Source organism: Salmo salar, chromosome ssa15, assembly GCF_905237065.1.
Source record: "Salmo salar chromosome ssa15, Ssal_v3.1, whole genome shotgun sequence".
NCBI classification, from domain to species: Eukaryota; Metazoa; Chordata; class Actinopteri; order Salmoniformes; family Salmonidae; genus Salmo; species Salmo salar.
Window position 1 is genome coordinate 70,282,048 of NC_059456.1, and position 27,762 is coordinate 70,309,809.

General features: G+C 42.2%; 1 protein-coding gene across 4 annotated transcripts in view; it reads right to left on the bottom strand.

Annotated features, from left to right (window-relative positions):
* LOC106572215 (voltage-gated potassium channel subunit beta-2) overlaps positions 1–27,762 on the bottom strand; it is a 110,803-nt gene that overhangs the window by 10,103 nt on the left and 72,938 nt on the right. For 2 of the 4 annotated variants that reach the window (XM_045696012.1, XM_014146204.2), the window contains 8 exons: positions 22,110–22,153; positions 21,796–21,833; positions 21,119–21,198; positions 20,228–20,272; positions 12,015–12,059; positions 8,496–8,539; positions 8,183–8,269; positions 7,572–7,616 (listed from right to left, as the gene is read on the bottom strand). In XM_045696012.1, the coding sequence (XP_045551968.1) occupies positions 7,572–7,616; positions 8,183–8,269; positions 8,496–8,539; positions 12,015–12,059; positions 20,228–20,272; positions 21,119–21,198; positions 21,796–21,833; positions 22,110–22,153 (428 nt within the window). The remainder of the gene's footprint in view (positions 1–7,571; positions 7,617–8,182; positions 8,270–8,495; positions 8,540–12,014; positions 12,060–20,227; positions 20,273–21,118; positions 21,199–21,795; positions 21,834–22,109; positions 22,154–27,762) is intronic. The other 2 variants (XM_014146206.2, XM_014146205.2) reach the window with 1 other exon arrangement.

Here is a 27,762-nt window from a genome sequence, read left to right on the forward strand (position 1 = left end):
GTTGTGATACAGCCTGAATTAAAAATTGATTAAATTGACACAATGTCAAAGTGGAATTCTTTTTTTAGACATTTTTAGAAATTAATATAAAATGAAAATCTGAAATGTAAGTATTCAACCCCTTTGTTATGGCAAGCCTAAAGTACAAATTTGCTTATCAAGTCACATAATAAGTTGCATGGACTCACTGTGTGTGCAATATCAGTAGAGGATGCCTGGTTATATTTTTTAAATGCCTTCCTCACCATCTTAAATAAGCATGCCCCATTCAAGAAATTTAGAACCAGGATCAGATATAGCCCTTGGTTCTCTCCAGACCTGACTGCCCTTAACCAACACAAAAACATCCTGTGGCGTTCTGCATTAGCATCAAACAGCCCCCGTGATATGCAACTTTTCAGGGAAGTTAGAAACCAATATACACAGGCAGTTAGAAAAGCCAAGGCTAGCTTTTTCAAGCATAAATTTGCATCCTGCAACACAAACTCAAAAAAGTTCTGGGACACTGTAAAGTCCATGGAGAATAAGAACACCTCCTCCCAGCTGCCCACTGCACTGAGGATAGGAAACTCTTGTCACCACCGATAAATCCACTATAATTGAGAATTTCAATAAGCATTTTTCTACGGCTGGCCTTGCTTTCCACCTGGCCACCCCTACCGCGGTCAACAGCACTGCACCCCCCACAGCAACTCGCCGAAGCCTTTCCCATTTCTCCTTCTCCCAAATCCAGTCAGCTGATGTTCTGAAAGAGCTGCAAAATCTGGACCCCTACAAATCAGCCGGGCTAGACAATCTGGATCCTTTCTTTCTAAAATGATCTGCCGAAATTGTTGCAACCCCTATAACTAGCCTGTTCAACCTCTCTTTCGTGTCGTCTGAGATTCCCAAAGATTGGAAAGCAGCTGCGGTCATCCCCCTCTTCAAAGGGGGGGACACTCTTGACCCAAACTGCTACAGACCTATATCTATCCTACATTGCCTTTTTAAGGTCTTCGAAAGCCAATTCAACAATCAAATTACCGACCATTACGAATCCCACCGCACCTTCTCCGCTATGCAATCTGGTTTCAGAGCTGGTCATGGGTGCACCTCAGCCACGCTCAAGGTCTTAAACGATATCTTAACTGCCATCGATAAGAAACAATACTGTGCTGCCATATTCATTGACCTGGCCAAGGCTTTCAACTCTGTCAATCATCACATCCTCATCGGCAGACTCAATAGCTTTGGTTTCTCAAATGATTGCCTCACCTGGTTCACCAACTACTTCTCTGATAGAGTTCAATGTGTCAAATCGGATGGCCTGTTGTCCGGGCCTCTGGCAGTCTCTATGGGGGTGCCACAGGGTTGAATTCTTGGGCCACCTCTTTTCTCTGTATACATCAAGGATGTCACTCTTGCTGCTGGTGAGTCTCTGATCCACCTCTACGCAGACGACACCATTCTGTATACTTCTGGTCCTTCTTTGGGCACTGTGTTAACAACCCTCCAGACGAGCTTCAATGCCATACAACTCTCCTTCCGTGGCCTCCAACTGCTCTTAAATACAAGTAAAACTAAATGCATGCTCTTCAACCGACCGCTGCCTGCACCCGCCCGCCCGTCCAGCATTACTACTCCTGACGGTTCTGACTTAGAATACGTGGACAACTACAAATACCTAGGTGTCTGGTTAGACTGTAAACTCTCCTTCCAGACTCACATCAAACATCTCCAATCGAACGTTAAATCTAGAATTGGCTTCCTATTTCACAACAAAGCATCCTTCACTCATGCTGCCAAACATACCCTCGTAAAACTGACCATCCTACCGATCCTCGACTTCGGCGATGTCATTTACAAAATAGCCTCCAACACCCTACTCAATAAACTGGATGCAGTCTATCACAGTGCCATCCGTTTTGTCACCAAAGCCCCATATACTACCCACCACTGCGACCTGTACGCTCTCGTTGGCTGGCCCTCGCTTCATACTCATCGCCAAACCCACTGGCTCCAGGTCATCTACAAGACCCTGCTAGGTAAAGTCCCCCCTTATCTCAGCTCACTGGTCACCATAGCAGCACCCACCTGTAGCATGTGCTCCAGCAGGTATATCTCTCTGGTCACCCCCAAAGCCAATTCCTCCTTTGGCCGTCTCTCCTTACAGTTCTCTGCTGCCAATGACTGGAACGAACTACAAAAATCTCAAACTGGAAACACTTAATCTCCCTCACTAGCTTTAAGCACCTGCTGTCAGAGCAGCTCACAGATCACTGCACCTGTACATATCCCATCTATAATTTAGCCCAAACAACTACCTCCTCCCCTACTGTATTTATTTATTTATTTTGCTCCTCTGCACCCCATTATTTCTATTTCTACTTTGCACTTTCTTCCACTACAAATCTACCATTCCAGTGTTTTACTTGCTATATTGTATTTACTTTGCCACCATGGCCTTTTTTGCCTTTACCTCCCTTATCTCACCTCATTTGCTCACATTGTATATAAACTTATTTTTCTACTGTATTATTGACTGTATGTTTGTTTTACTCCATGTGTAACTCTGTGTTGTTGTATGTGTCGAACTGCTTTGCTTTATCTTGGCCAAGTCGCAATTGCAAATTAGAACTTGTTCTCAACTTGCCTACGTGGTTAAATTAAGGTGAAATAAAATAAAAAATAAAATAAATAAAAACAGTGTTTAAATGACTACCCCATACTGTTCCCCACTCACACAATTATTTCAAAGGTCCATCAGTCAAGTAGCTAATTTCAAACACAGATTCAACCAGAAAGACCAGGGAGATTTTCCAATGCCTCGCAAAGAAGGGCACCTATTGATAAATGGGTAAACGTTTTATAAAAAGCAGACATTGAATATCCCTTTGAGAAAGTTATTAAGTACACTTTAGATGGTGTATCAATGCACCCAATCACTACAAAGATACAGGCATCCTTGCCGGATCGAATCCCCGAGCTGACAAGGTAAAAATCTGTTGTTCTGCCCGAGCAAGGTAGTTAACCCACTGTTCTCCGGGTGCTGAAGACGTAGATGTCGATTATGGTAGCCCCCCGCATCTTTCTGATTCAGAGGGGTTGGGTTAAATGCAGAAGACACATTTCTGTTGAATGCATTCAGTTGTACAACTGACTAGGTTTCCCACTTTCCATTTCCTACCTCAGTCCCCTGTATGTTTTCAGTTTGGATTTTATTTAAAGGATTTCAGAAAGATTCCTATTCAAACCTATAAAATACCTAGGATAGGATAAAGTAATCCTTCTAACCCCCCCCTTTAAAAGATTTAGATGCACTATTGTAAAGTGGTTGTTCCACTGGATATCATAAGGTGAATGCACCATTTTGTAAGTCGCTCTGGATAAGAGCGTCTGCTAAATGACTTAAATGTAAATGTAAATGTAAATGTAAACCATTCAAATTCAATTTCCCATTTCAGACTCAAATAAATAAAATTAGTCAAATGTACTAACTAGTAAGTAAAGCATACAAGCAAAGGGTGGTAAAGGAGCTAGCCAGCATTTTAAAATGTTTACTAATGTAGCTAGCTCGCTAACTATGCACTGTAGTTAGCTAGCTAGCTACATTAGTACATTAGTAAACATTTTAAAATGCTGGCTAGCTCCTTTACCACCCTTTGCTTGTATGCTTTACTTACTAGTTAGTACATTTGACAAATTTTATTTATTTGAGTCTGAAATGGGAAATTGAATTTGAATGGTTTGAATAGGAATCTTTCTGAAATCCTTTAAATAAAAGCCAAACTGAATACTTTTATCCTGTCTCCTTATTTCTCCTGATTAGCCTATTGTCTGCAAAAGTTATTACATTGTAACTACAAAGTTATCAAAAATGTCACTTCACTTTACATGAAGTTGCTTGCTCCTGGGTAAGTACATTGTAAATACATGTATATAACCCTGGTATTACATGTGGATTCCATGGTACAAGGTCAGCTTTTGGTTCGAGTTATTAACATGGTAATTCACAGGTGACTTTCAAACATGTAATTACAAAACATGAGTTACATAGTGGAACAAGAAAATGTGTAATAACATCAGTAATTACACATGTGGAATAACCATCAAGTAGGCCATCAGACTACTGAACATATTTGCACTGACTCCACACAGCCAACCCTTACACACAAGCACACATACAACCACCTATAAACACACACAAGTGCATACATACACACACACACACACACACACACATAGTCAACACTGCTGCTCTAGTATATATTATTTATTCAACAGCGCGACCAAGATACTACCCATTTTATATTTGTAAATACAGTTGTACTTGACATAGCACATTCATTATCTATACTGTAGATCCTATTGTGTACATATCTGGCTACTACTATGCATAATAACTCTTATATTACATGTTCATTTTTAGAAACTGTTCAAACTTGTTATTATTACTTTTCTCTCCGCCGCCACCTGTAGCGTCAAACCGTAAAATCTACCGATACCAAAACAACTTTCAAACGTGTAGGCTCACCATCTGCAGTGCACTTGAAAAATCTTTTCACACTACAACCATACTTCCATAAATCCCAATGCATTTCAATGGCCATAGACTTGAATGGTAAAAATGTAGCCCTTAACTAGAAACGCCATTCAAACTTTAAAATATGCAGACTGGTCTAGAATAGGTTGCTTGTATTCAGCGTTTTGATACCATGTATACTTTCTGAACTATCACTGTTTTAATGGTGGTACCTAGGCTTAAATGGGAAGTATTTGGATTCGCCAATACTCTTCAACCGTTAAATATACCCAACACCAAAGCAACTTTAAAACGTGCAGACTGGCATTGGTACTATTGCTTGAAGAAAACGTTTTGATACGAATTATACTTTTCATACTACAACCATATTAGCATAAACCCAAATATATTTTAGGGGCTATAGACTTTAATGGAAGAAATACCGGTCGCTGCTAGTTTTCATCGGTTTAAGCTAGAAACGCCATTCAAACTCAAAAACGTTGACACCAATCTGGAATAGTATGCTTGAATACAGCTTTTTGATACAATTTATACTATTTGAACTATAACCATTTTAAATGTCCATAAAAGCTCTATAGGCTTTAAAGCGAAGAATTTGGATTAGCCAATGCTCTTGAACCATTAACGCTACAAACACCAAACCAAATGCTGACATGTACAGACTGACTCAACTTAGATTGCATGTCAAAAGATTGTTGATGCTCTTTGTACTTTTGGAACTATAACAGTTTTACATTTGCATAAAAGCTACATAGACTTCAAAGGCAACATTTGGATTTACCACTGCTCTTGAACCATTTCAGCTACAAACACCACCCCAATGTTGACATGTGCAGACAGACTCAACTTAGATGTCTTCAACACCGTTTTTTGATACCATTCATACTTTATAAACTATGAAGCTTGTCGTATCCCCATTTATTTCAATGGCGGAATGCAGGCTTCAACATTCTAAACTGAAATAACTGGCACAAAACTTACAGAATGTTCCAACTAAAACATTGAGAGATTAAAAATACATGATATGGCTTATGATGATATAGTACTCTAGCCTACTATACTAGCCCACTATAACCCACTATAATAGTTCCACACCTACAAACCACTCCAAAATAGGTCACTATAGCTAACACAGCCTATGAAAACACTATTACTACCATTACTACTACTACCATCACTACTGCCGTCACTACCACTAATACTACTATTTCACAACCATAAAGAATTCAAGACTAGCAAGCACACCACATTTACTTCAGTAAATGTCCTTTTCTAGTTGATATTGATTATTGAACTGCGATGTTGTGGGAGCTAGCACACAAGCATTTCACTGCACCTTTTATACATGCTGAAAATTTTATTTTATTTGAGATATAACGCTGACATATGAAGAGAGGAGATTAGAAAAAAACTAGCCAGTTTTAAAATGATGTGTTTTAGAACAGCTGACTAAAGATGCGCATTCAGATAAAAAAAACTCTGAGACAGTTACCACTTGTAGCAAGCTGTTGTAGCAAACAAGTATCATGAAATACATGCACCAGAAATAGGGCACACTTTGTAACTTGTCAGAGATATAATCAGCAAGCTAGGCTAGCTAGAGCAAAAATGTTGGCTAGCTGTCTGTTTGGCTAGCTACCTACCTGCTTGGCTAACACAGAACGTCAACATACTGTTCTCTGATTGGCTAAACGGACCAGTCTCGTCTCAAGTCTTTAGCTAAGTTTTGACAGGTTGAATTCTCTAAACTCCAGCAGCCGAAATTAGACATTCTAAAATTAGACCGTTCAGATCAAGCAAACTTTGTTCTAAAACTGCATAAAAACGTCTTGTCTCGGCTGTTATATCTGTACAGGCTTTAACTGTTGAATAGAGAAAAAAAGGAAGATTTGTGAATAAGGCTTCAGTGGCTCCAAAACCATCATCTAGCCTGGGGTAGGTATGTATTCTTTCCCTCCTATGGCACATATTGGAGCAAGTATTTGTTCCAGCCAAGTATAAAACCTATTCTACCCATTAACTAGTATTTAATCAAGACTCTGATTAGTATAATTGGGTTACTGCTTGGCTGGAACAAAGCCCTGATGGGTTGCATGCTCAGGCAAGAGGGACACACTGCAGTCAAGACAGGGTTCACAAAGGAGGCTGCAGCAGCACCAGCAGCTGCCATCTTGCAAAATAAAAGGAAACCAAGCCAGTCATATGAGAAATGGGAGGGATGAGTGATGCCAACGACAACAGTAATGGTCAGGAGGGGTTTGGCATGGGGTACGTTGGCTTTCACAATGTTTTATGACTACTGTAAAGGTACACGTGGCTTGGTACACCTCATATCCTGATTCTCTTTCTATATGGTATGGAACTCTACATAATTGCCTTGATCTGGCATAAGTTACAGTTGGAGAGAGCGAGTGAGAGAGAAAAGAAACAGAAAGAGAAATAGAGATAGAAATAGAAAGACACCAAACTGAGTCAATCAAAGGATTCTGGAAGGATTACATCCTATTTTGGTTACAATTGTCAACCAGGGAGAGAATGGACATCTTTAAGTGTCATTTCTTCCAACAACAAAAAGTGGAAATTGCTTTTTCAAGATGACTGAAACTGCCCACATTGGCATTATTGGCATTATAAGCCCAGAAACAGTTTATTTATTTCTGACAACTAAACATATCGGTTATACTGATGAACTGATGGAGAAAACATGAGAAAAAAATGCTTTGAAGTGAAAATGAGAAAGGAAACAAGTTATGGATTTTTCGTTTTTTACAATGATTGAGGGATCCATGAAATTCTGTGAATTTCTCCAAAATATACTTACAATATGTAACGTTATCAAGTATGAATCAAACACTCACTCAATCTACCACAGTAGACCACCCTTTTTTGCTAGCACTACGAAAAGTCCAACATTTTATGGATTTAAAGGGGGTTTTGAATGGTAGGATAACGGAGAGAGGAATACTTTTATCAAGTCACTGCCATAAAATGCCTTTCATTTAAAGGGGTGTTGATTGAACACTTTGTTTTGACTAAGGGTACCATGTACCTTCTATGATGAATGTCTTGGACTTTGAGGTGTGAAATGGGTCTCCTGGTGACAAAAAAAAGAGAGTGAAGACGTTGACCAGTCTGCGAATGAAATGACATCTGGAAGTATACATAAGGGGCAGCAGGGTGGGAGCCACAGCCCAATACAGCGAGCCCCATCATGCACTGACTGAGCTCAAGTTCACAATGCTTTACTGACCATTTCAATCAGTGACAGGAATAGAAATGTGTCATCCATTGCCCATGCCCCTGTTCGGTAGGTTTGTGTTTAGACAATCATATATTACTGCACTTGGTATGCAAAGAGGATGTTTGAGCTGTCAACTGTGTCCTATCTCTACATCTAGGATTCGAAAAACTTAAGACTTATGTACCCAATAAAAGTAAATGTAACCTTAAGGTCCAAACCATAGAGCCATTTATCTGTCTGTAGATAATATGTACGCATGAGACTCTAGCCTGACCGAACATTATTACTGCACTGCTGCACCACTGGATGCAAGGTGGTCTTTTTATGGCAAGAATATGTCACGGTGCAGCAGATACCCAGTACTGAACATACCACAGATGAATGTAAACAAACAGCATTCAAAGAAGAGTGCTGCCTACCTTCCATAGGTGTGTTGGGGTCCGGTCTGTTTGCGAAAACGACATCCACATACTCTAGCTGCAGTCTGTCTAACGATGCCCTTAGTCCTGCATTATATAGGGCAAAGACCATCAAGATAACGGTAATACTTTACATTAAAGCCTGAATCCTGTTTGTTTTTAATGCTCGCATTTATGCACTATACAGTATGTACTGAATCTAGTGAATGACTGGATTGGATCCAAATGTCATATTGATATCCTGCAAGTATATAGGCTACCACACTGTACATGTAATAATAACTTAGTATAAAAGTGACTAAAAATGGCTTACCTTCGATGATATGTTTTCTGGACAACCCTCTTTCTGTTTCTGCTCTGAAAAGCAAACAACAAACGCCCTTGTCAGGATATAAAATCATGACGTTTAACAACTCCGTGCTACAATTCACAGTTTCACATGTCATACTGTAACTGATACAGTACAGATGTTCACTGTATTCGATCCATATTTGTGGGTTGAATGTGAGACATATAGATAGATAGAGGGCACACTTGACACACAGCATGTTTTAGCAGGGGCAGCATGTGCCCTCTATCCATCTCTATGATGCAAGATGTATTAACGTATTAAAGTTGAATTGGTGCCTCCTGTCAGTGCTAGGCAAGTCCATTAAAGCAGCAATTCTTAATCGAAACATTGACTAAGTGTTCTCCTTGCAACTGTTTCAGTAAAACCTGAGGGATGGGACTGGAGAAATCCAACCACTCTCAAATCGATAGACTATGCAATGGGTGCAAGGACTGACTAACCATGTTATCAAAATCATAGTTTTAACCATGTTTTTAGGCTATACAGTGGTTGTTTACATTTACTTTTTTTACAAACATTCGAAGGAAACAAGCTGATATTTTCAGTTCTGATGGGGTTTATAGATATAATGCATAAATTGCCCCGGGACCTCTCTTATAGATATAATGCAAATCATTTTATAACATTTTTGACATGCGTTTTTCTGGATTTTTTTGTTGATATTCTGTCTCTCACTGTTCAAATAAACCTACCATTAAAATTATAGACTGATCATTTCTTTGTCAGTGGGCAAATGTACAAAATCAGCAGGGGATCAAATACTTTTTTCCCTCACTGTACCTCCCCCAGAGCGCTACGATAGAGATTCCAGAACCTGCCGGGCCTTTCTCTCCCAGTGCTCCCTCGTTTGAGCTACAGCCTTCTTCGTTCCCCTCGGCCCACTCGAATGTAGCGTACCTTATTACGCTGATGTCCGGGAGGGCACTCGCCTGGGCCACGGTGGTGTGGGAGCAACAATCCGCCATCCCGTGTGGCTCAGTTGGTAGAGCATGGTGTTTGCAACGCCAGGGTTGTGGGTTCGATTCCCACGGGGGACCAGTACGGGAAATGTTTTTATGAAATGTATGCACTCACTACTGTAAGTCGCTCCGGATAAGAGCGTCTGCTAAATGACTAAAATGTAAAATGTAAAGTAAATCTGCCTCAGTCATGGCAGAGGTGAGACAAGTTTGAGGCTCTGGTGTCCGGGAGAGAGGCTGCCCGGAAGTTGCTCCAGCTTCGGCAGGACATCCTCAGTGTTGCAGACTATGCGATGGAGTTCCGCATGCTAGCAACGGAGGGTACCTGGAACCCGGAAGCGCTGTTCGACAAGTTCCGGATTATTGGAGGAGCTAAAGGATGAGCTGGCAGCCCGAGAACTACCGACAGATCTCGACTCACTCATCGCTTTAATCATCCGGATTGATGGTCGGCTACAGGAATGTAGAGGTGCGATTGCGGAAGAGGCCCGATTGCGGTCCCAATCCCTCACACAGGGATCCCACCTTGCAACTGATGAACTCCGGAAGTCCCCGGCGTCTACGTCCCCGAGAGGATCCGAGCCTACCCGAGTCCCTCCAAGAGCCTCCGGAGACTGCCGATTCACCTCTTCCCAAGCTGATGCAGCTCGGAAGGGCTAGGCTGTCTCCACCCGAAAGTGTACGCAGACTTGTGACCTAGAGTTGTCTGTATTGGGGTACTGCCGGTCATTTTGTGTCTACCTGTCCCTTCAAGAGACCTAGCTCATCTGTTGGAGTGAGTACACTAGTGGGTCTTAAAGATAATTGTTCTTCTCCCCTTACTCGCCCCCCTCTCCATGCCATCTTGCTGTAAAGTGACCAGTCCAAGTCTCTCCAGGTACTCATCAACTCAGGGGGCGATGTTAGTCTCATGGACGTTACCCTGGCGTCCCAGCTGGGTATCCCCACTTAACCCCTCTCCATTCCCATGGGTGTTAGGGCACTGGACGGGCGCTCTATAGGCCGGGTCACCCACCAGAACACCCCCATCAACCTACGACTGTCGGGGAACCACAGCGAGACGATACAATTTCTGCTGGTTCCCATGGTATTGGGATTCTCTTGGCTTCAGATAACACAATCTCTCCATTGACTGGAATACTGGTGCCACCGTGGGCTGGAGCCCGTCCTGCCACACTCATTGCCTGAAGTCAGCTCTCCCTGCCCCGGGACATCTTCCTAGGAAATTGCCCCGGACCTCTCTGTCAGCTCCGCAAAGTACCAGGACCTCCGGGAGGGGTTCAGTAAGGCCCGGGCCACTTTGCTCCCACAGCACCAACCCGTATCCAAGAAGGTCAAGCCTGAGGCACTGGCACGGCGCTATAGTGCCGCGGCTACACCTCCGGAAGCCGAGACCTTTCCCCCCTGCTCCAAGACCATTAGCCCCTCTGTTGTTCATCCTCTGTTGCCCTGTACCCTCTGTATTGTTCCTACCTTTTCTGTGTCTAGAGTCAAAACCATGTCTGACTGCCCCTTGTCTTCTGTTTCTAGGCCCATCCCTCCCCCCGTGTCATTGATGGCCAGCCAGCGTACACGGTGAGACGCCTCCTGAGGGTTTGACCACGGGGTCAGGGGTTTCCAGTACCTGGTTGACTGGGAGGGTTATGGCCCAGAGGAGAGGTGCTGGGTTCCCGCTAAAGACATCCTGGACCCTTCCATTATCGCCGACTTTCACCGCCGGCGGTACAGTCAACCAGGTATCCACCCAGGTGGAACACCAGGTGGCATCCCTAGAGGGAGGGGTGTACTGTCACGCCCTGATATGTTTCACCTGTCCTTGTACTTGTCTCTACCCCCTCCAGGTGTCGCCCATCTTCCCCACTTATCCTCTGGGTATTTATACCTGTGTTTTCTGTCTGTCTGTGCCAGTTCATCTTGTTTGTCCTGTCAGCTTTTGTCTTTTCTCAGCCTCTCTTTTTCTTGTCCTACTGGTTTTTGACCCTTGCCTGTCCTGACCTTGTACCCACCCGCCTGACCACTCAGCCTGTCCCTGACCGTAAGCCTACCCGCCATCCTGTACCTTTGCTCCACCTCTGGATTACTGAACTCTGCCTGTCCCTGAACCTGAGCCTGCCTGCCATCCTGTACCTTTGCTCCTACTCTGGATTATCGACCCCTGCCTGCCTCGACCTGTCGTTTGCCTGCCCCTGCTGTTACAATAAACATTGTTACTTCATAGTCTGCACTTGGGTCTTGCCTTGATACCTGATACTCATGAGGCATTTATACGTTATATTCCGTTATATGCCCTTTTAATTGGTCCTCAGTGAAAGGGCATTCTCATAGGAGAGGATCGGCCCCGTTTCCTCGTAGGAAAACAATTAAAAGTCATACCGCCTCAATACTGCCTCTAACACACACACACACACACACACACACACACACACACACACACACACACACACACACACACACACACACACACACACACACACACACACACACACATACATACAGAAAAAGGCTCCAGTATAATACGTACTTTCCTCCCCAGAATATCTTGGTGGTGATGACCAAAGTGGAGCGCCTGTAAGGAGAGAGACGTGTATGAGGGACAGGTGCATGGTGAGCATTCTGACTTGAAAATGGGAGATCCAGTGCATTATGTTATAATTCTTCAGAATGATTTAATTATAATTCTTCTGCACTTAAAACCTCTCTGGGGTATGTGGGACGCACCCTATTCAACAGCCAGTGAAATAGCAGGGCGGCAAATTCAAATTTCTCAAACATACAATTATTATATCCCATTTTAAAGATACACTTCTCGTTAATCCAACCACATTGTCCGATTTCAAAAAGGCTTTACAGCGAAAGCATAACATTAGATTATGTTAGGACAGTGCCGAGACAAGAAAAACCACACAGCCATTTTCCAAGCAAGGAGAGACGTCACAAAAAAAACAGAAATACAGCTAAAATGAATCACTAACCTTTGTTGATCTTCATCAGATGGCACTCATAGGACTTCATGTTACACGATACATGCATGTTTTGCTCGATAAAGTTCATATTTATATCCAAAAAACCCATTTTACATTGGCGTGTAATGTTCAGAAATGTTTTGTCTCCCAAAACTTCCGGTGAATGAGCACATCAATTTACAGAAATACTCATCATAAACGTTGATAAAATATTCAACAGTTATTCAAAGAATTATAGATACACTTCTCCTTAATGCAACCGCTGTGTCAGATTTCAAAAAAGCTTTACGGCGAAAGCAAATTTTGCTATAATCTGAGTACAGCGCTCAGATATTAAAACAAGCCATACAGATACCCGCCATTTTGGAGTCAACAGAAATGACAAAAATTACATTATAAATATTCACTTACCTTTGATGATCTTCATCAGAATGCCCTCCCAGGAATCCCAGTTCCACAATAAATGTTTGTTTTGTTCGATAAAGTCCATCATTTATGTCCAAATACCTTTTTGTTTGCGCGTTTAGTCCACTACTCCAAATGCAGGAAGCGCGCGCAAAATGTCACAACGAAAAGTCAAAAAAAGTTCTATTTACGTTCGTAGAAACATGTCAAACGATGTATAGCATCAATCTTTAGGATGTTTTTATCATAAATCAGTAATATTCCAACCGGACAATTCCAATGTCTTCAAAAAAGAAAAGGAACACAGCTAACTCTCACGTGAGCGCGTGCCTCTGTGCTCATGTCATTTTCTCACTCATCTACTTCCAGGAGCTCTTATTCTCTCCCCATTCACAGTAGAAGCATGAAACAACGTTCTAAAGACTGTTGACATCTAGTGAAAGCCTTAGGAAGTGCAAAATGAACCCTAAGTCACTGTATACTGTATAGGCAAGCACTTGAAAAACTACAAACCTCAGATTTCCACCCTTTCTGGTTGGATTATTCTCAGGTTTTTGCCTGCCATATGAGTTCTGTTATACAGACATCATACAGACATCATTCAAACAGTTTTAGAAACTTCAAAGTGTTTTCTATCCAAATCTACTAATAATATGCATATCCTCCCTTCTGAGCCTGAGTAGCAGGCAGTTTACTACAGGCACGCCTTTCATCCGGACGTCAAAATACTGCCCCCTACCCTAGAGAAGTTAAGTCCCCTTGGCCCCAATGACGATTTGACAGAAAAACAATTAATTCAGAAAAACAATTAATTACTTCATCTGGTGTGTTATTTTTTTACTTGCAGTAATTAATTAATAGTAATTGTTGACTGATTATGTAACTGATTAGGTAAACAAATAAAAAGCAAAAAATAAATAGCACTTTTTATGAAAACCTCGATTCCTGCTGCTGCCTCTTATGATTACCAAACAGGAGAAGAGCTGTAGGCTTTAGCAGGGTACTTCTTCAGAAGTGAGGAAGAAGCCTGTTTGTTTCCCCTCAGCGCTCCCATCCAATGCCATTGACTACCCGGCTAACCCTGCAGGCTAGATAGCTAGCGTTAAGTGCACTTCACCATTCATAAAATAACAAAATCCAGGAGTAACAAACAAGTCTCGCCACTAGCAATCTCCTTCATCCTCCCTTACAAAGAGCGAGTCTAGCTGCTGAGACAGAAAATGTTTGAAATTCGAGAGAGAGATTTGACAGGTGCGGCAGACTAGACACTGGTGTTGTTGTATGCTCAAGACAATGTGTTCAGTGGAATTTAAATCAATGTTTCAGTTAGTTGAACCCCCCATTTTCTTTTCATTCACATAAGTATTCAGACACTTTACTCAGTACTTTGTTGACGCACCTTTAGCAGCGATTACAGCTTTGATTTTTCTTGGGTATGAAGCTACAAGCTTGGCACACCTGTATTTGGGGAGATTCTCCCATTCTTCTCTGCAAATCCTCTCAAGCTCTGTCAGTTTGGATGGGGAGCGTTGCTGCACAGCTATTTTCAGGTCTCTCCAGAGATGTTCGATTGGGTTCAAGTACGGGCTCTGGCTGGGGCACTCAAGGACATTCAGAGACTTGTCCCGAAGCCACTCCTGCGTTGTCTTGGCTGTGTGCTTAGGGTCGTTGTCCTGTTGAAAGGTGAACCTTCACCCCAGTCTGAGGTCCTGAGCGCTTTGGAGCAGGTTTTCATCAAGGCACTCTCTGTAATTTGCTCCATTCATCTTTGCCTCGATCCTGATTAGTCTCCCAGTCCCTGCAGCTGAAAAACATCCCCACATCATGATGCTGCCACCACCAGGTTTCCTCTAGAAGTGACGTTTGGCATTCAGGCCAAAGAGTTCAATCAATTGGTTTCATTAGACCAGAGAATCCTGTTTCTCATGGTCTGGGAGTCTTTAGGTGCCTTTTGGCATACTCCAAGCGGGCTGTCATGTGCATGTTACTGAGGAGTGGCTTCAGTCTGGCCACTCTACCATTAAGGCCTGATTGGGGGAGTGCTGCAGAGATGGCTGTCCTTCTGGAAGGTTCTCCCATCTCCACAGAGGAACTCTAGAGCTCTGTCAGACTGACCATAGGGTTATTGGTCACCTCCCTGACCAAGGCCCTTCTCCTCCGATTGCTCAGTTTGGCCGGGAGGACAGCTCTAGGAAGAGTCGTGGTGGTTTCAAACTTCTTCCAATGATGGAGGCCACTGTGTTCTTGGGGACCTTCAATGCCGCAGACATTTTTTGGTACCCTTCCCCAGATCTTTGCCTCGACACATGGCTGCCTCGGAGCTATACGGACAATTCCTTGTCCTCATGGCTTGATTTCTGCTCTGACATGCACTGTCAACTGTGGAACCTTATATAGACAGGTGTGTGCCTTTCCAAATCATGTCCAATGAATTTAAATTACCACAGGCAGACTCCAATCAAGTTGTAGAAACATCTCAAGGATGATCAATGGAAACAGGATGCACCTGAGCTCAATTTCAAGTCTCATAGCAAAGGGTCTGAATACTTATGTAAATAAGCTATGTGTTTTTTACCTTGAATAAATTTGCTAACATTTCTAAAAACCTATTTTCGCTTTGTCATTATGGGGTATTGTGTGTAGATTGCTGAGGATTTTTTTTATTTAATTCATTTTAGAATATGGCTGTAATGTAAGAAAATGCGGAAAAAGTCAATGGGTCTGAATACTTTCAGAAGGCACTGTAAGTGCAGAGATGACATGTATTTTTTCCCCTGCCCGTTTTGAGACAGGTGCATGATAATGGTCCATTCTAAATCAAAACGAATTTCACACATATATTATTTAGTATATGTAAAGACAAGATTAAATCAAGAATAGTCTGATGGGTGACAATATTAGTTTATCACTTGTGAATTATATATTATCACTTGTCAATTATGCCCAGCTTAAAGCAAGAAACAATGCCCTTTTTGTATGACTTTTTGTAATCATAGTCGCACACCTCATGTAGCCTAGCCCATAGGCCTATATGTTTTGATAAGGTTTGTATCACAACTAAAGTGGACAAATAATGTCTTCAAATGAAGCACATTAATCTGCTTTACAACGGGTGTAGAGCCTAACTGGCATACATAAGCAGCGCGTGAGTTTGAGGTTTGGGAAAGATAATTATCACCATAAAAATGCACCTTTATAATAAAATCATTACAAGCATAATTGTATTTGCGGTCACTTTTAATAATGATGTTTTCCGCTAATGGAACATTTGCGCTTATAGCCTACTACCATGTGCGCATTGCTGCGCTTATAATGTGAAGAAATAGCCTAATAGTTTATTAACATTTTAAGGTAAACATTCTGATCTGTTGCATCAGCCTCATTGCCAGTGGTTGTATTTATTTGGGATTTATCGCATCCCACAACTGTACCAGACTATGCTTGGAATATTTATTTCTCGCACAGAATATAATAGGTCTACTTTTGTACTATGGGGGATAGTAGATTGACATGGGTTAGTGCTTTTGCTGTTCGTTAGGTCTACTCATCTTTTTGTTGCTGACGAAAAGTAAATGTGGACAGTTCTTCCAATATCTTCAATATGCACCTCGGAATTGGATAAGGACGCACGCAGTTGCGTCCCGGATGTGTCTGTCTTCAATTGTAGCTTGTGAGAAAGACCCGGTCACATGAAGGAGAGCAGTGTGAGTGAGATGAGAGGTGCTTCGGAGCAGGCAGCACTCAGGGAGAAGGGCTGCAAAAGGCATGTTTTTTTAGGGTGCATTATGGCCACACAAAGTGGATGCCGCCGGGAAATTCAAGGCATTATCAAGTGCTTCTCAAATTGTGAATGAGAGACTGAAGATGTGTGTACAGCCTGCGCAAAAAAACTAAGCAGAGCTCATGCCTTTCAAGCTACTTTTTCAAATAATCATTGGAGTCGCAACATGCAGCCTTACAATGTAATAAAAATCAAAACATATAGCCCAACGTTTGTAGAACAACTAAAGTTACATTAATAACTCTAAAGTAAGCATATAGGAATACATATTTGTTTGTTAACCGCTCAACACAGAATGCATGTGCTCACTCCCTCCAATCTTTGGAGAAAATATAATTTCTATTTTATTCAGCTTTCTTCAATTGTATTCTTCATACTATAAATTAATATAAAATAATGGCATGGAATTCTAAGCAAATCTTGTCGGCTCAATGAACTAATGTAGCTCACAGCCATATGGCATAGCCAGATCAGGACCTAACATAAGGACAACTCAGAGTATGCTATTCTGTTCTTCTGAAATAGACTACATTTTCTTCATATCATGTTTCTTTAGACCTGTCTAAAATAAATAATGGATTTATTGTGAAGGTGTAGGCTATATTACATGGATTTATTAGACTTTTTAAAATGTAAATGTTCCAAAGGTCTGCATCAGTGGCTTGTAGGCTATGTGTTTATGTTAATTAACCCAATCAAAGGATCAGAGAATGAATCTAGTTCTGAAAGCATAAGCTACAGCTAGCTAGCACTGCGGTGCATACAATGTGATGACTAGTTGACTCAAAGAGAGAGAAAGACAATAGTTGAACAGTTTTGAACAAATTAATTTCTTCAAAAATGAAGGAGAAGCAAGAGAGAGAGAGAGCTAGCTATATGTTGTTGTATTTTTTTCACTTTCACTTGCTTAACTAGCGAATGCAGCTAGCTAGTTTAGTCTACCCAATACCTGGCTCAAACAGAGAGGGATGCTGTGTTACCTAGCTGGCTATGGCTATCCAACACGGGAACTTATCCAAGTCAAGGTAAGCTTTTGTTTTTATTGATTTCTTGCCAACAGGGCCCGCTGGTGTAACTGCTAAACTGCTTGCTGACTGTACACTGTACTGCATGATTGTAGCTAGCGGGTTTACTAATGCGTTAGTTCTAGAAGCTACAGTGGCTTGCAAAAGTATTTACCCCCTTTCCTATTTTGTTGCCTTACAACCTGTAATTAAAATGGATTTTTGGGAGGTTTGTATCATTTGATTTACACAACAAGCCTACCACTTTGAAGATGCAAAATATTTGTTTTTGTGAAACAAACAAGAAATAAGACAAAAAAAATGTAAACTTGAGCGTGCATAACTATTCACCCCCCCCCCCCAAGTCAATACTTTGTACAGCCACCTTTTGCAGAAATTACAGCTGCAAGTCTCTTGGGGCATGTCTCTATAAGCTTGGCACATCTAGCCACTGGGATTTTTGCCCATTCTTCAAGGCAAAACTGATCCAGCTCCTTCAAGTTGGATGGATTCCGCTGGTGTACAGCAATCTTTAAGTCATACCACAGATTCTCAATTGGATTGAGGTCTGGGCTTTGACTAGGCCATTCCAATACATTTAAATGTTTCCCATTAAACCACTCCAGTGTTGCTTTAGCAATATGCTTAGGGTCATTGTCCTGCTGGAAGGTGAACCTCTGTCCCAGTCTCAAATCTCTGGAAGACTGAAACAGGTTTCCCGCAAGAATTTCCCTGTATTTAGCGCCATCCAACATTCCTTCAATTCTGACCAGTTTCCAAGTCCCTGCCGATGAAAAACATGGGATGGTGTTCTCGGGGTGATGAGAAGTGTTGGGTTTGCGCCAGACATAGCATTTTCCTTGATTCCCAAAAAGCTGAATTTTAATCTTGTCTGACCAGAGTACCTTCTTCCATATGTTTGGGGAGTCTCCCACATGCCTTTTGGCGAACATCAAATGTGTTTGCTTATTTTTTTCTTTAAGCAAGGGCTTTTTTTCTGTCCACTCTTCTGTAAAGCCCAGCTCTGTGGAATGTACGACTTAAAGTGGTCCTATGGACAGATACTCCAATCTCCGCTGTGGAGCTTTGCAGTTCCTTCAGGGTTATCTTTGGTCTCTTTGTTGCCTCTCTGATTAATGCCCTCCTTGCCTGGTCCGTGAGTTTTGGTGGGCGGCCCCCTCTTGGCAGGTTTGTTGTGGTGCCATATTCTTTCCATTTTTTAACATCCGTGTGATGTTCAAAGTTTCGGATATTTTTTATAACTCAACCCTGATCTGTACGTCTCCACATCTTTGTCCCTGACCAGTTTGGAGAGCTCCTTGGTCTTCATAGTACCGCTTGCTTGGTGGTGCCCCTTGCTTAGTGGTGTTGCAGACTCTGGGGCCTTTCAGAACCGGTGTATATATACTGATATTATGTGACAGATCATGTGACACTTAGATTGCACACAGGTGGACTTTATTTAATGAATTATGTGACTTCTGAAGGTAATTGGTTGCACCAGATCTTATTTAGTGGCTTCATAGCAAAGGGGGTGAATACATATACACGCACCACCTTTCTGTTTTAATTTTTGTAAATTTCTTGAAACAAGTTATTTTTTTTCATTTCACTTCACCAATTTGGACTATTTTGTGTATGTCCATTACATGAAATCCAAATAAAAATATATTTAAATTACAGGTTGTAATGAAACAAAATAGGAAAAACGCCAAGGGGGGTGAATACTTGTGCAAAGCACTGTATGTTGTCTATGATGTTAGCTAATATGGTGACAACGATGTAGGCTGTGAGTAGCGTTTAGCAGTTATGATATGAATGATTGGTTTGGAAACGTTTTTTCGCCTGGTCACAGACAGCTGATGTGTTGTGCACTGAAGTCCACAAGCGAAGGGAAAAGGTAAGAGGAGGAGAGCGCGTAGATGCGAGAAGGAATTATACAACGTGTAAAGTGATCATGCTGTTCATATGTGGCTGCTATGAAAGTGAATTGTGTTTGCGTGTGATCAGGGATGTATTCATTCCGCCAATTCTATTGAAAAAGTTTCTTAAACGGAAGCAAACGGAACAAAACGGGGATAAACATACATTCATTTGTCCAATAGGAACTCTCATTTGCAACTGTTGAACTAATGATTAGAACCTAGATCAGCTAGATGCAAGCAAGAGTGTGCAAGGTGGTGTTGAATGTGTCACTGTCTGTCACCTTGATTACTCAAAATTCTGTCTTGACCTGTGCACCTACGTTGTAAACTTTCATTCATAAGCTAGGTTGTAGCAACCTCATGATGGGTATAGGAAATTTTTTGGGATCATGTAGTAGCCTAAACCTATGGATGTTACACTGAGCTGGGTGAATGGAATATGAAAGACAGTCATCCAATATGCTGTAATAGAAATAAGGCCATGCTCATAAAAAAATATTATGATTTCCAACATAGATGGCATTAGCAATAATTTCACACGCACACACACACACACACACACACACACACACACACACACACACACACACACACCACTGGGGCATGCGTGAAAATTGCTCCGGATGACAACAAAAATCCCATAAAACTCTACGCACCTCCAACCTTTCTTCTTGATGATGTTTCCCAATACGACCTCTGCCCTGGAAGAGAAGAACAACAAATTCTTACAACCATGGGAAGTTTAATGAATACCACTCTTTGGATGTTATTGACAAATGGTGCATGAGGGAAGTACTGAGCACAATTTGTGAAATAGGAGAGCAGTGGGGACTTCTGGTCTATGAGGTCAAGGCTAATGAAGCAGGCGATTTACTGAAACGTGACAGCAGAGAATAATGCTCTGTCTATCGCTTTTTCAGACTTTTTTCAGTCTCTCTCTCTCGCGCTCTCTCTTTCTCTCTCCAAAAGGACATTCTCAGCATGTGAAAGGGAAGGATAGAGGGAGGATTGGGTCGAGGACACTGCATCTCTCTGGCTGTTGACAGATGTTACATCTCTGCCCCAAGGACCAATGTGTTCTCCATGAATGGCTCTTATCATTTCCCATCAAGCACATCTTCCTCTATGTGACAGCTCTTATCAAACACAGCTTTGTTAGTGTGTATTTGTGGTGTGTGTACTGTATGTGGTGTGTGTGTGTTATTAGCAATAATTTCACACACACACACACACACACACACACACACACACACACACACACACACACACACACACACACACACACACACACACACACACACACACACACACACACACACCACACACACACACACACACACACACAATGCAGTTGAAGATGTTCTTATGCAGTTGGAGGGGATGGGAGTTCAACCACGCTCTGAAGCTACAGTGACCTCAAAGTGGTTAGCCACTGAGGCCCAGTAAAACAGACGGAGATGGAATGGAAGAGCGGATGTGTGTGTGTGGTGGGTGTGCATGTGTGTCTGCACATGTGTGCATGTGTGCGCGTGTGTGTGTGCACTCACTTCCCTGCAGCGTAGACCTCCGCTGTGTCAAACAGATTGATTCCGTTCTCATAGGCTAATGTCATTATTTCCTCCGCCATCTACAGAGAGAGAGAGAGAGAGAGAGTTGGCATGGGTGTCTGTGTCTGTCTAATAGAAGGTCTGAAAAGTGAAAAGGCTTTAGTTGATTAGCATAAAGCAATAACACATGGATAACATGCGCTGTGCACACACTCACCTCATACGCTGCTGCTACTGTCTATTATCTATCCTTGTTAAGTGCCTAGTCACTTTACCCCTACCTATATGTACAATACATATCTACCTCAATAACCTCGTACCCCAATAACCTTGACTCGGTACTGGTACTCCCTGTATATAGCTATGTTGTTTTTACTAATTATTGTTAGTCGTTATTCACTGTGTATTTATACATTACCTCATTTCACTATTTCTATTTTATATTTTATTTGCATCTTTAACTCTGCATTGTTGGAAAATTATTTTCACTGTTAGTCTAGACCTAAAATCTGATTTTAATTAATATAATAATCAATCAAGCAACTAAATGGGATATTGACATGTAGATTCATGGTTGAATTAGGATGTCACTCTAATATCGCACATATTGACTCCACTATGTCACATACACTGTGGACATGAGGAATGGATGTTGTGAGTACGGAGTCTCCGCCTACCTCATCAGTGATCTGTCCTCCGAAGGTAACCCACGTGCCTGTGGAGAGTAGAGAGTGTTAGAACTCTATGGAGTGGTTTCTCGGACCCAGATTAAACCTAGCCCTGAACTTCAAATAATTTCCCATGGAGATTCTCCCTTTCGTTTGCTTTTTACTCCAGGACTAGTTTTAATCAGTGTCCGGGAAACTGCCCCTATGAGTGCGTGTGTGTGTACGCGAGCAGCCATGCATATGCGGAAGTCCATTGTCTGCAGAGAATGTGGTTAACATACGAACATGACATTGAGTTCAATTGAATGGATCATCACACTCACCTAATCCCAGGCAGGACACCCTCAATCCAGACTTGCCTAGGTTTCTGTCAAAAAAGAGAACATGTTAGGCTGTGAAAAATGACTTCACTGACCTGTGCTGTGACAGAAGGAGAAGAGGAATAGCATGAACTGGAGATTCTCCATCCCAAATGACACCCTATTCCCTATATAGTGAACTCCTTTTGACCAGAGTCCTATGAAATACTATTAGTAATAGGTTTCTATATATTGGTTTCTATGGTTGATTTATGTCATATATCACACAGTATATAAATGTAAAACATTGATTCTCTGCAGACTTCTCAACAGACCGCTAGGATAGTGTCCCATGTGTTCAGATCAAAGCAAGGATGAACAACTCAGGGTCCAAGAGCAGCTTTCTGCTATCTTCTGGTTGAGATAGAGATCTGACAGTGAAGTCCTATAACTGCAGCACAGCAGAAGACCCAGTTATTTCACTGCAATTGTGAAAGATACAAATGCCTTGTGGATATGCCACGGGGACAAGATTACTCAAAGCATCGTGTCTGTGTGTGTGAGTGATATAGAGATCCCCCATAATCCAGTGCTCAGTGTCACTGAGAGGGCCTTTGCTCCTAACACATCCCTGGATACAGAGGGGGGTGAGTGAGGAGATGAATATGTGGCTTTTGTTTCCTGATTCTCTGGGTTGCCGAGCTCTTTCTCTAGCGCCCACAACGCCAAGGCCGCAAAGCCATGCTGCTCTACATACACCTTTCCTCCTCCCCATGGTTACCATGAAGCACATAACGACCAATGTTGCTATGAAAAGGGCTGGGCAAATTGATTGATTGATGGTTCCGATGGCTCAGTTGGTCAGAGAGTAGTGCTCACAACACCAAAGTTGTGGGTTCAATTGCCGGGCTACATCCCACATAGGCAACTGAATACTTTGGATACAAACATATGCTAAACATAGAGATGGAAAGAGGGCACTCCTATTTTTGTGAACACACTACCCATCTCTATGCTGCTAAGGACTTAAGGACTGTTCAGTAGCTCTGGTGTTTTCCTATGGTGTTTTCGGCCAACTCAATGGCCACCTGAGATTGGAAGGTTTGGGGATTCGATCCCTAGTCATACGTAATACCCGATGCCTCTTTACTTGGCACTCAGCAATAAGGAGATGGATTAGGGGTATGGCCCTGTGATAGACCAGCTTCCTGATTTGCTCCATTGTTGGTTATCTCGACGAACTCATGAGTAACACATAAACCCTATAAAGAGGCTTATGGAAAAGTGGTACTGTGGAATCAGAGTTCATGCAGTCAGTCATAGGGAGACTCAGCTTGCCCTCACTCAAGCCCCATGGTAAGTAAGGCAGCTGTGTTCATTAAGAAATTCACTTCCCCAACACATTTCTTCATTAGCCCAGCATATGACTCAACGCTACTGTCTGTGCTCAGGTCGAGTGTCTCGGCTTGTATGCATTGAGCAGCAGATACAGCAAGCTCATTCACTGACAGAGACCACACACATACACTATATATACAAGAGTATGTGGACACCCCTTCAAATTAGTGGATTCGGCTATTTCAGCCACACCTGTTGCTGACAGGTGTATAAAATCGAGCACACCGCCATGTAATCTCTATAGACAAAAATCGTCAGTAGAAAGGCTCCGTGAAGAGCTCCGTGACTTTCAACTTGGCACCATCATATGATGCCACCTATCCAACAAGTCAGTTCGTCAAATGTCTGCCCTGCTAGAGCTGCCCCAGTCAACCGTATGTGCAGTTATTGTGAAGTGGAAACGTCTAGGAGCAACAACGGCTCAGCCGCAAAGTGGTAGGCCATACAAGCTCACAGAATGGGACTGCCAAGTGCTGAAGTGCGTAGTGCATAAAAATGATCTGTCCTCTGTTGCAACACTCACTACCGAGTTCCAAACTGCCTCTGGAAGCAACGTCAGCACAATAATTGTTCGTTGAGAGCTCCATGAAATGGGTTTCTATGGCCGAGCAGCCGCACGCAAGCCTAATATCACCATGCGCAATGCCAATCGTTGGCTGGAGTGGTGTAAAGCTTGCCTCCATTGGACTCTGGAGTAGTGGAAATGCATTCTCTGGAGTGATGAATCACGCTTCACCATCTGGCAGTCAGACGGACTAATCTGGGTTTGGCGGATGCTAGGAGAACGTTTCCTGCCCCAATGCATAGTGCCAACGGTAAAGTTTGGTGGAAGATGAATAATGATCTGGGGCTGTTTTTCATGGTTCGGGCTGGGCACCTTAGTTCCAGTGAAGGGAAATGTTAACGCTACAGCATGCAATGACATTCTAGACGATTCAGTGCTTCCAACTTTGTGGCAACAGTTTGGGGAAGTTCTTGTCCTGTTTCAGCATGATAATTCCCCCATGCACAAAGTGAGGTCCATACAAAAATGGTTTGTTGAGATCCGTGTGTGGAAGAACTTGACTGGCCTGCACAAAGCCCTGACCTCAACTACAATGAACACTTTTGGGATGAATTGGAATGTCGATTGCAAGCCAGCCCTAATCGCAAAACATCAGTGCCCGACCTCACTAATGCTCTTGTGGCTGAATGGAAGCAAGTCCCCGCAACAATGCTCCAACATCTAGTGGAAAGCCTTCCCAGAAGAGGGGAGGCTGTTATAGCAGCAAAGGTGGGATCAACAACATATTAATGCCCATAATTTTGGAATGAGATGTTCGACAAGCAGGTGTCCACATACATTTGGTCATGTAGTATATAAACATACACAAATGCATACACATACACACCACAAAAAAAGCCTCGTACTCAGACATCACATACTGTGAGTCACACATGCACGTAAACGCACACACACATCGTAAAACATCTCATACCATGACAGAGAGCAGTGTTGACTCTTAGTTAGCAAGCTGGTGTAAACTAACAGATCTGAATTAGGAAGTGACCCTGTGCTTCTTGAATATGTAGAGTAATTGGGTTGAGTGTGTTGTTATGCAAGGTTATTCAAGTGCCTTCGTAATGTATAGGGGAGGAGGTGGAGAGATATGTGTAATGAGATATGAGAGGGTCATTATTATGAGAAATAAGATACAAGAAAGTGTAAGGTATAAGCAGTAGATATACAAGAAGGTAATGCTATGAGAGCGAAAAAGCTTATCTGGGTGTGATAAGACAAAGAGTGGATGTTAGTTTTGCGAGAGCTACCGCAGAGGGGAAGCTTTATTTCACTGTTATTTATACAGGTATAGTACCAGTCAAGAGTTTGGACACACCTACTAATTTCAGGGTTTTTCTTTATTTGTACTATTTTCTACATTGTATAATAATTGTGAAGACATCAAAACGATGAAATAATCATGTAGTAACCAAAAAAGTGTTAACAAATCAAAATATATTTTATATTTGAGATTCTTCCAAGTAGCCACCCTTTGCCTTGAAGACAGCTTTGCACACTCTTGGCATTCTCTCAACCAGCTTCCTGAGGTAGTCACCTGGAATGCATTTCAATTAACAGGTGTGCCATGTTAAAAGTTAATTTGTGGAATTTATTTTCTTCTTAATGCGTTTGAGCCAATCGGATGTGTTGTGACAAGGTGGGGGGGGTATACCGAAGATAGCCCTATTTGGTAAAAGACCAAGTCCATATTATGTCAAGAACAGCTCAAATAAGCAAAGAGAAATGACGGTCCATTATTACTTTAAGACATGAAGGTCAGTCAATGCAGAAAATGTCAAGAACTTTGAAAGATTCTTCAAATGAACTCGCAAAAACCATCAGGCGCTATGATGAAACTGGTTCTCATGAGGTCTGCCACAGGAAAGGAAGACCCAGAGTTACCTCTCCTTCAGAGGATAAGTTCATTAGAGTTTCCAGCATCAGAAATTGCAGCCCGAATAAATGCTTCACAGAGTTCAAGTAACAGACACATCTCAACATCAACTGAGGAGGAGTGAATAAGGCCTTCATGGTCGAATTGCTGCAAAGAAACCATTGCTAAAGGACACCAATAAGAAGAAGAGACTTGGTTGGGCCAAGAAACACGAGCAATGGACATTAGACCAGTGGAAATCTAGCCTTTGGTCTGCGAGTCCAAGTTTACAATTTTTGGTTCCAACCGCCGTGTCTTTGTGAGACGCACAGCAGGTGAACAGATGATCTTCGCATGTGTGGTTCCCACCATGATGCATGGACGAGGAGGTGTGATGGTGTGGGGCTGCTTTGTTGGTGACACTGTCTGTGATTTATTTAGAATTCAAGGCACACTTAACCAGCATGGCTACCCCAGCATTCTTTAGCGATACTCCATCCCATCTGGTTTGCGCTTAGTGGGACTATCATTTGTTTTTCAACAGGACAATGACCCAAAACACCTCCAGACTGTAAGTGATAGTGTGCTGCATCAGGCCTGGCCTCCACAATCACCCGACCTCAACCCAATTGAGATGGTTTGGGATGAGTTGGACTGCAGAGTGAAGGAAAAGCAGCCAACAAGTGCTCAGCATATGTGGGAACTCCTTCAAGACTGTTGGAAAAGTATTCCAGGTGAAGCTGGTTGAGAGAATGCCAAGAGTGTGCAAAGCCGTCATCAAGGCAAAGGTTGGCTACTTTGAAAAATCTAAAATCTAAAATATGTTTTGATTTGTTTAACACTTTTTTGATTTTACTACATGATTCCATATGTGTTATTTCATAGTTTTTATGTCTTCACGATTATTCTACAATGTAGAAAATAGTAAAAATAAAGAAAAACCCTTGAATGAGTGGGTGTGTTAAAACTTTTGACTGGTACTGTAAGTCAATTAAGAACAAATTCTTATTTACAATGATGACCTGAAGCAAAGGAACTAGGCTCCCATTAGTAGGCACAGCAAGTACCAACGGAATTCCACCCCCAAATATCAAATCCTTCCTCCAATCTCAGACCCCCCCCCCCAATATTTCCCATTTCCTCATTCATTTTAGCTTGGCTACGTCCTTAAATGAGCAGTTTGATAGAGTTCACATCCATCTAAAAGTACTGAATATGGACAGAAAGAATAAATGAGCTCCAATGCTGAAAAGTTAAACAGCTTGACCTTTAAAGGTCCATTACATAACATTTCCACATTCTTACATATGTGTAGTGGTAAAGGGATGACATGACATGGAAAAACAAAACATCTGAAGCTACGGTATACATTTGCTTGTTTACTGGGGAGTGGCAGATTGGGCCACCTCCAGTGTATACAAACAAACAGTAGTTCTTTCTCTCTCTCTCACCCCATACTTATCTCTTACTGCCGGCAGTGTTACCAAGCTGTTGCCTTGGCCCCAGTATCAGTTAAAAGAGGGATGGATAGTGCAGAGCATTTAGCGTTTATCACAGGAGGTTGGTGGCACCTTAATTGTGGAGGACTGGAGCGGAATAAGTAGAATGGTATCAAATACATCAAACACATGGTTTGATGCCATTACATTTGCTCCGTTCCAGCTATTATTATGAGCCGTCCTCCCGTAAGCAGCCTCCACTGGTGTTAACGTAATCACCTCTTAAAGCTAGAATCCTTAATTGAAACAATAACAAAGCGGATCTGTCACGCCCTGATATGTTTCACCTGTCCTTGTGCTTGTCTCCACACCCTCCAGGTGTCGCCCATCTTCCCCAATTGTCTCCTGTGTATTTATACCTGTGTT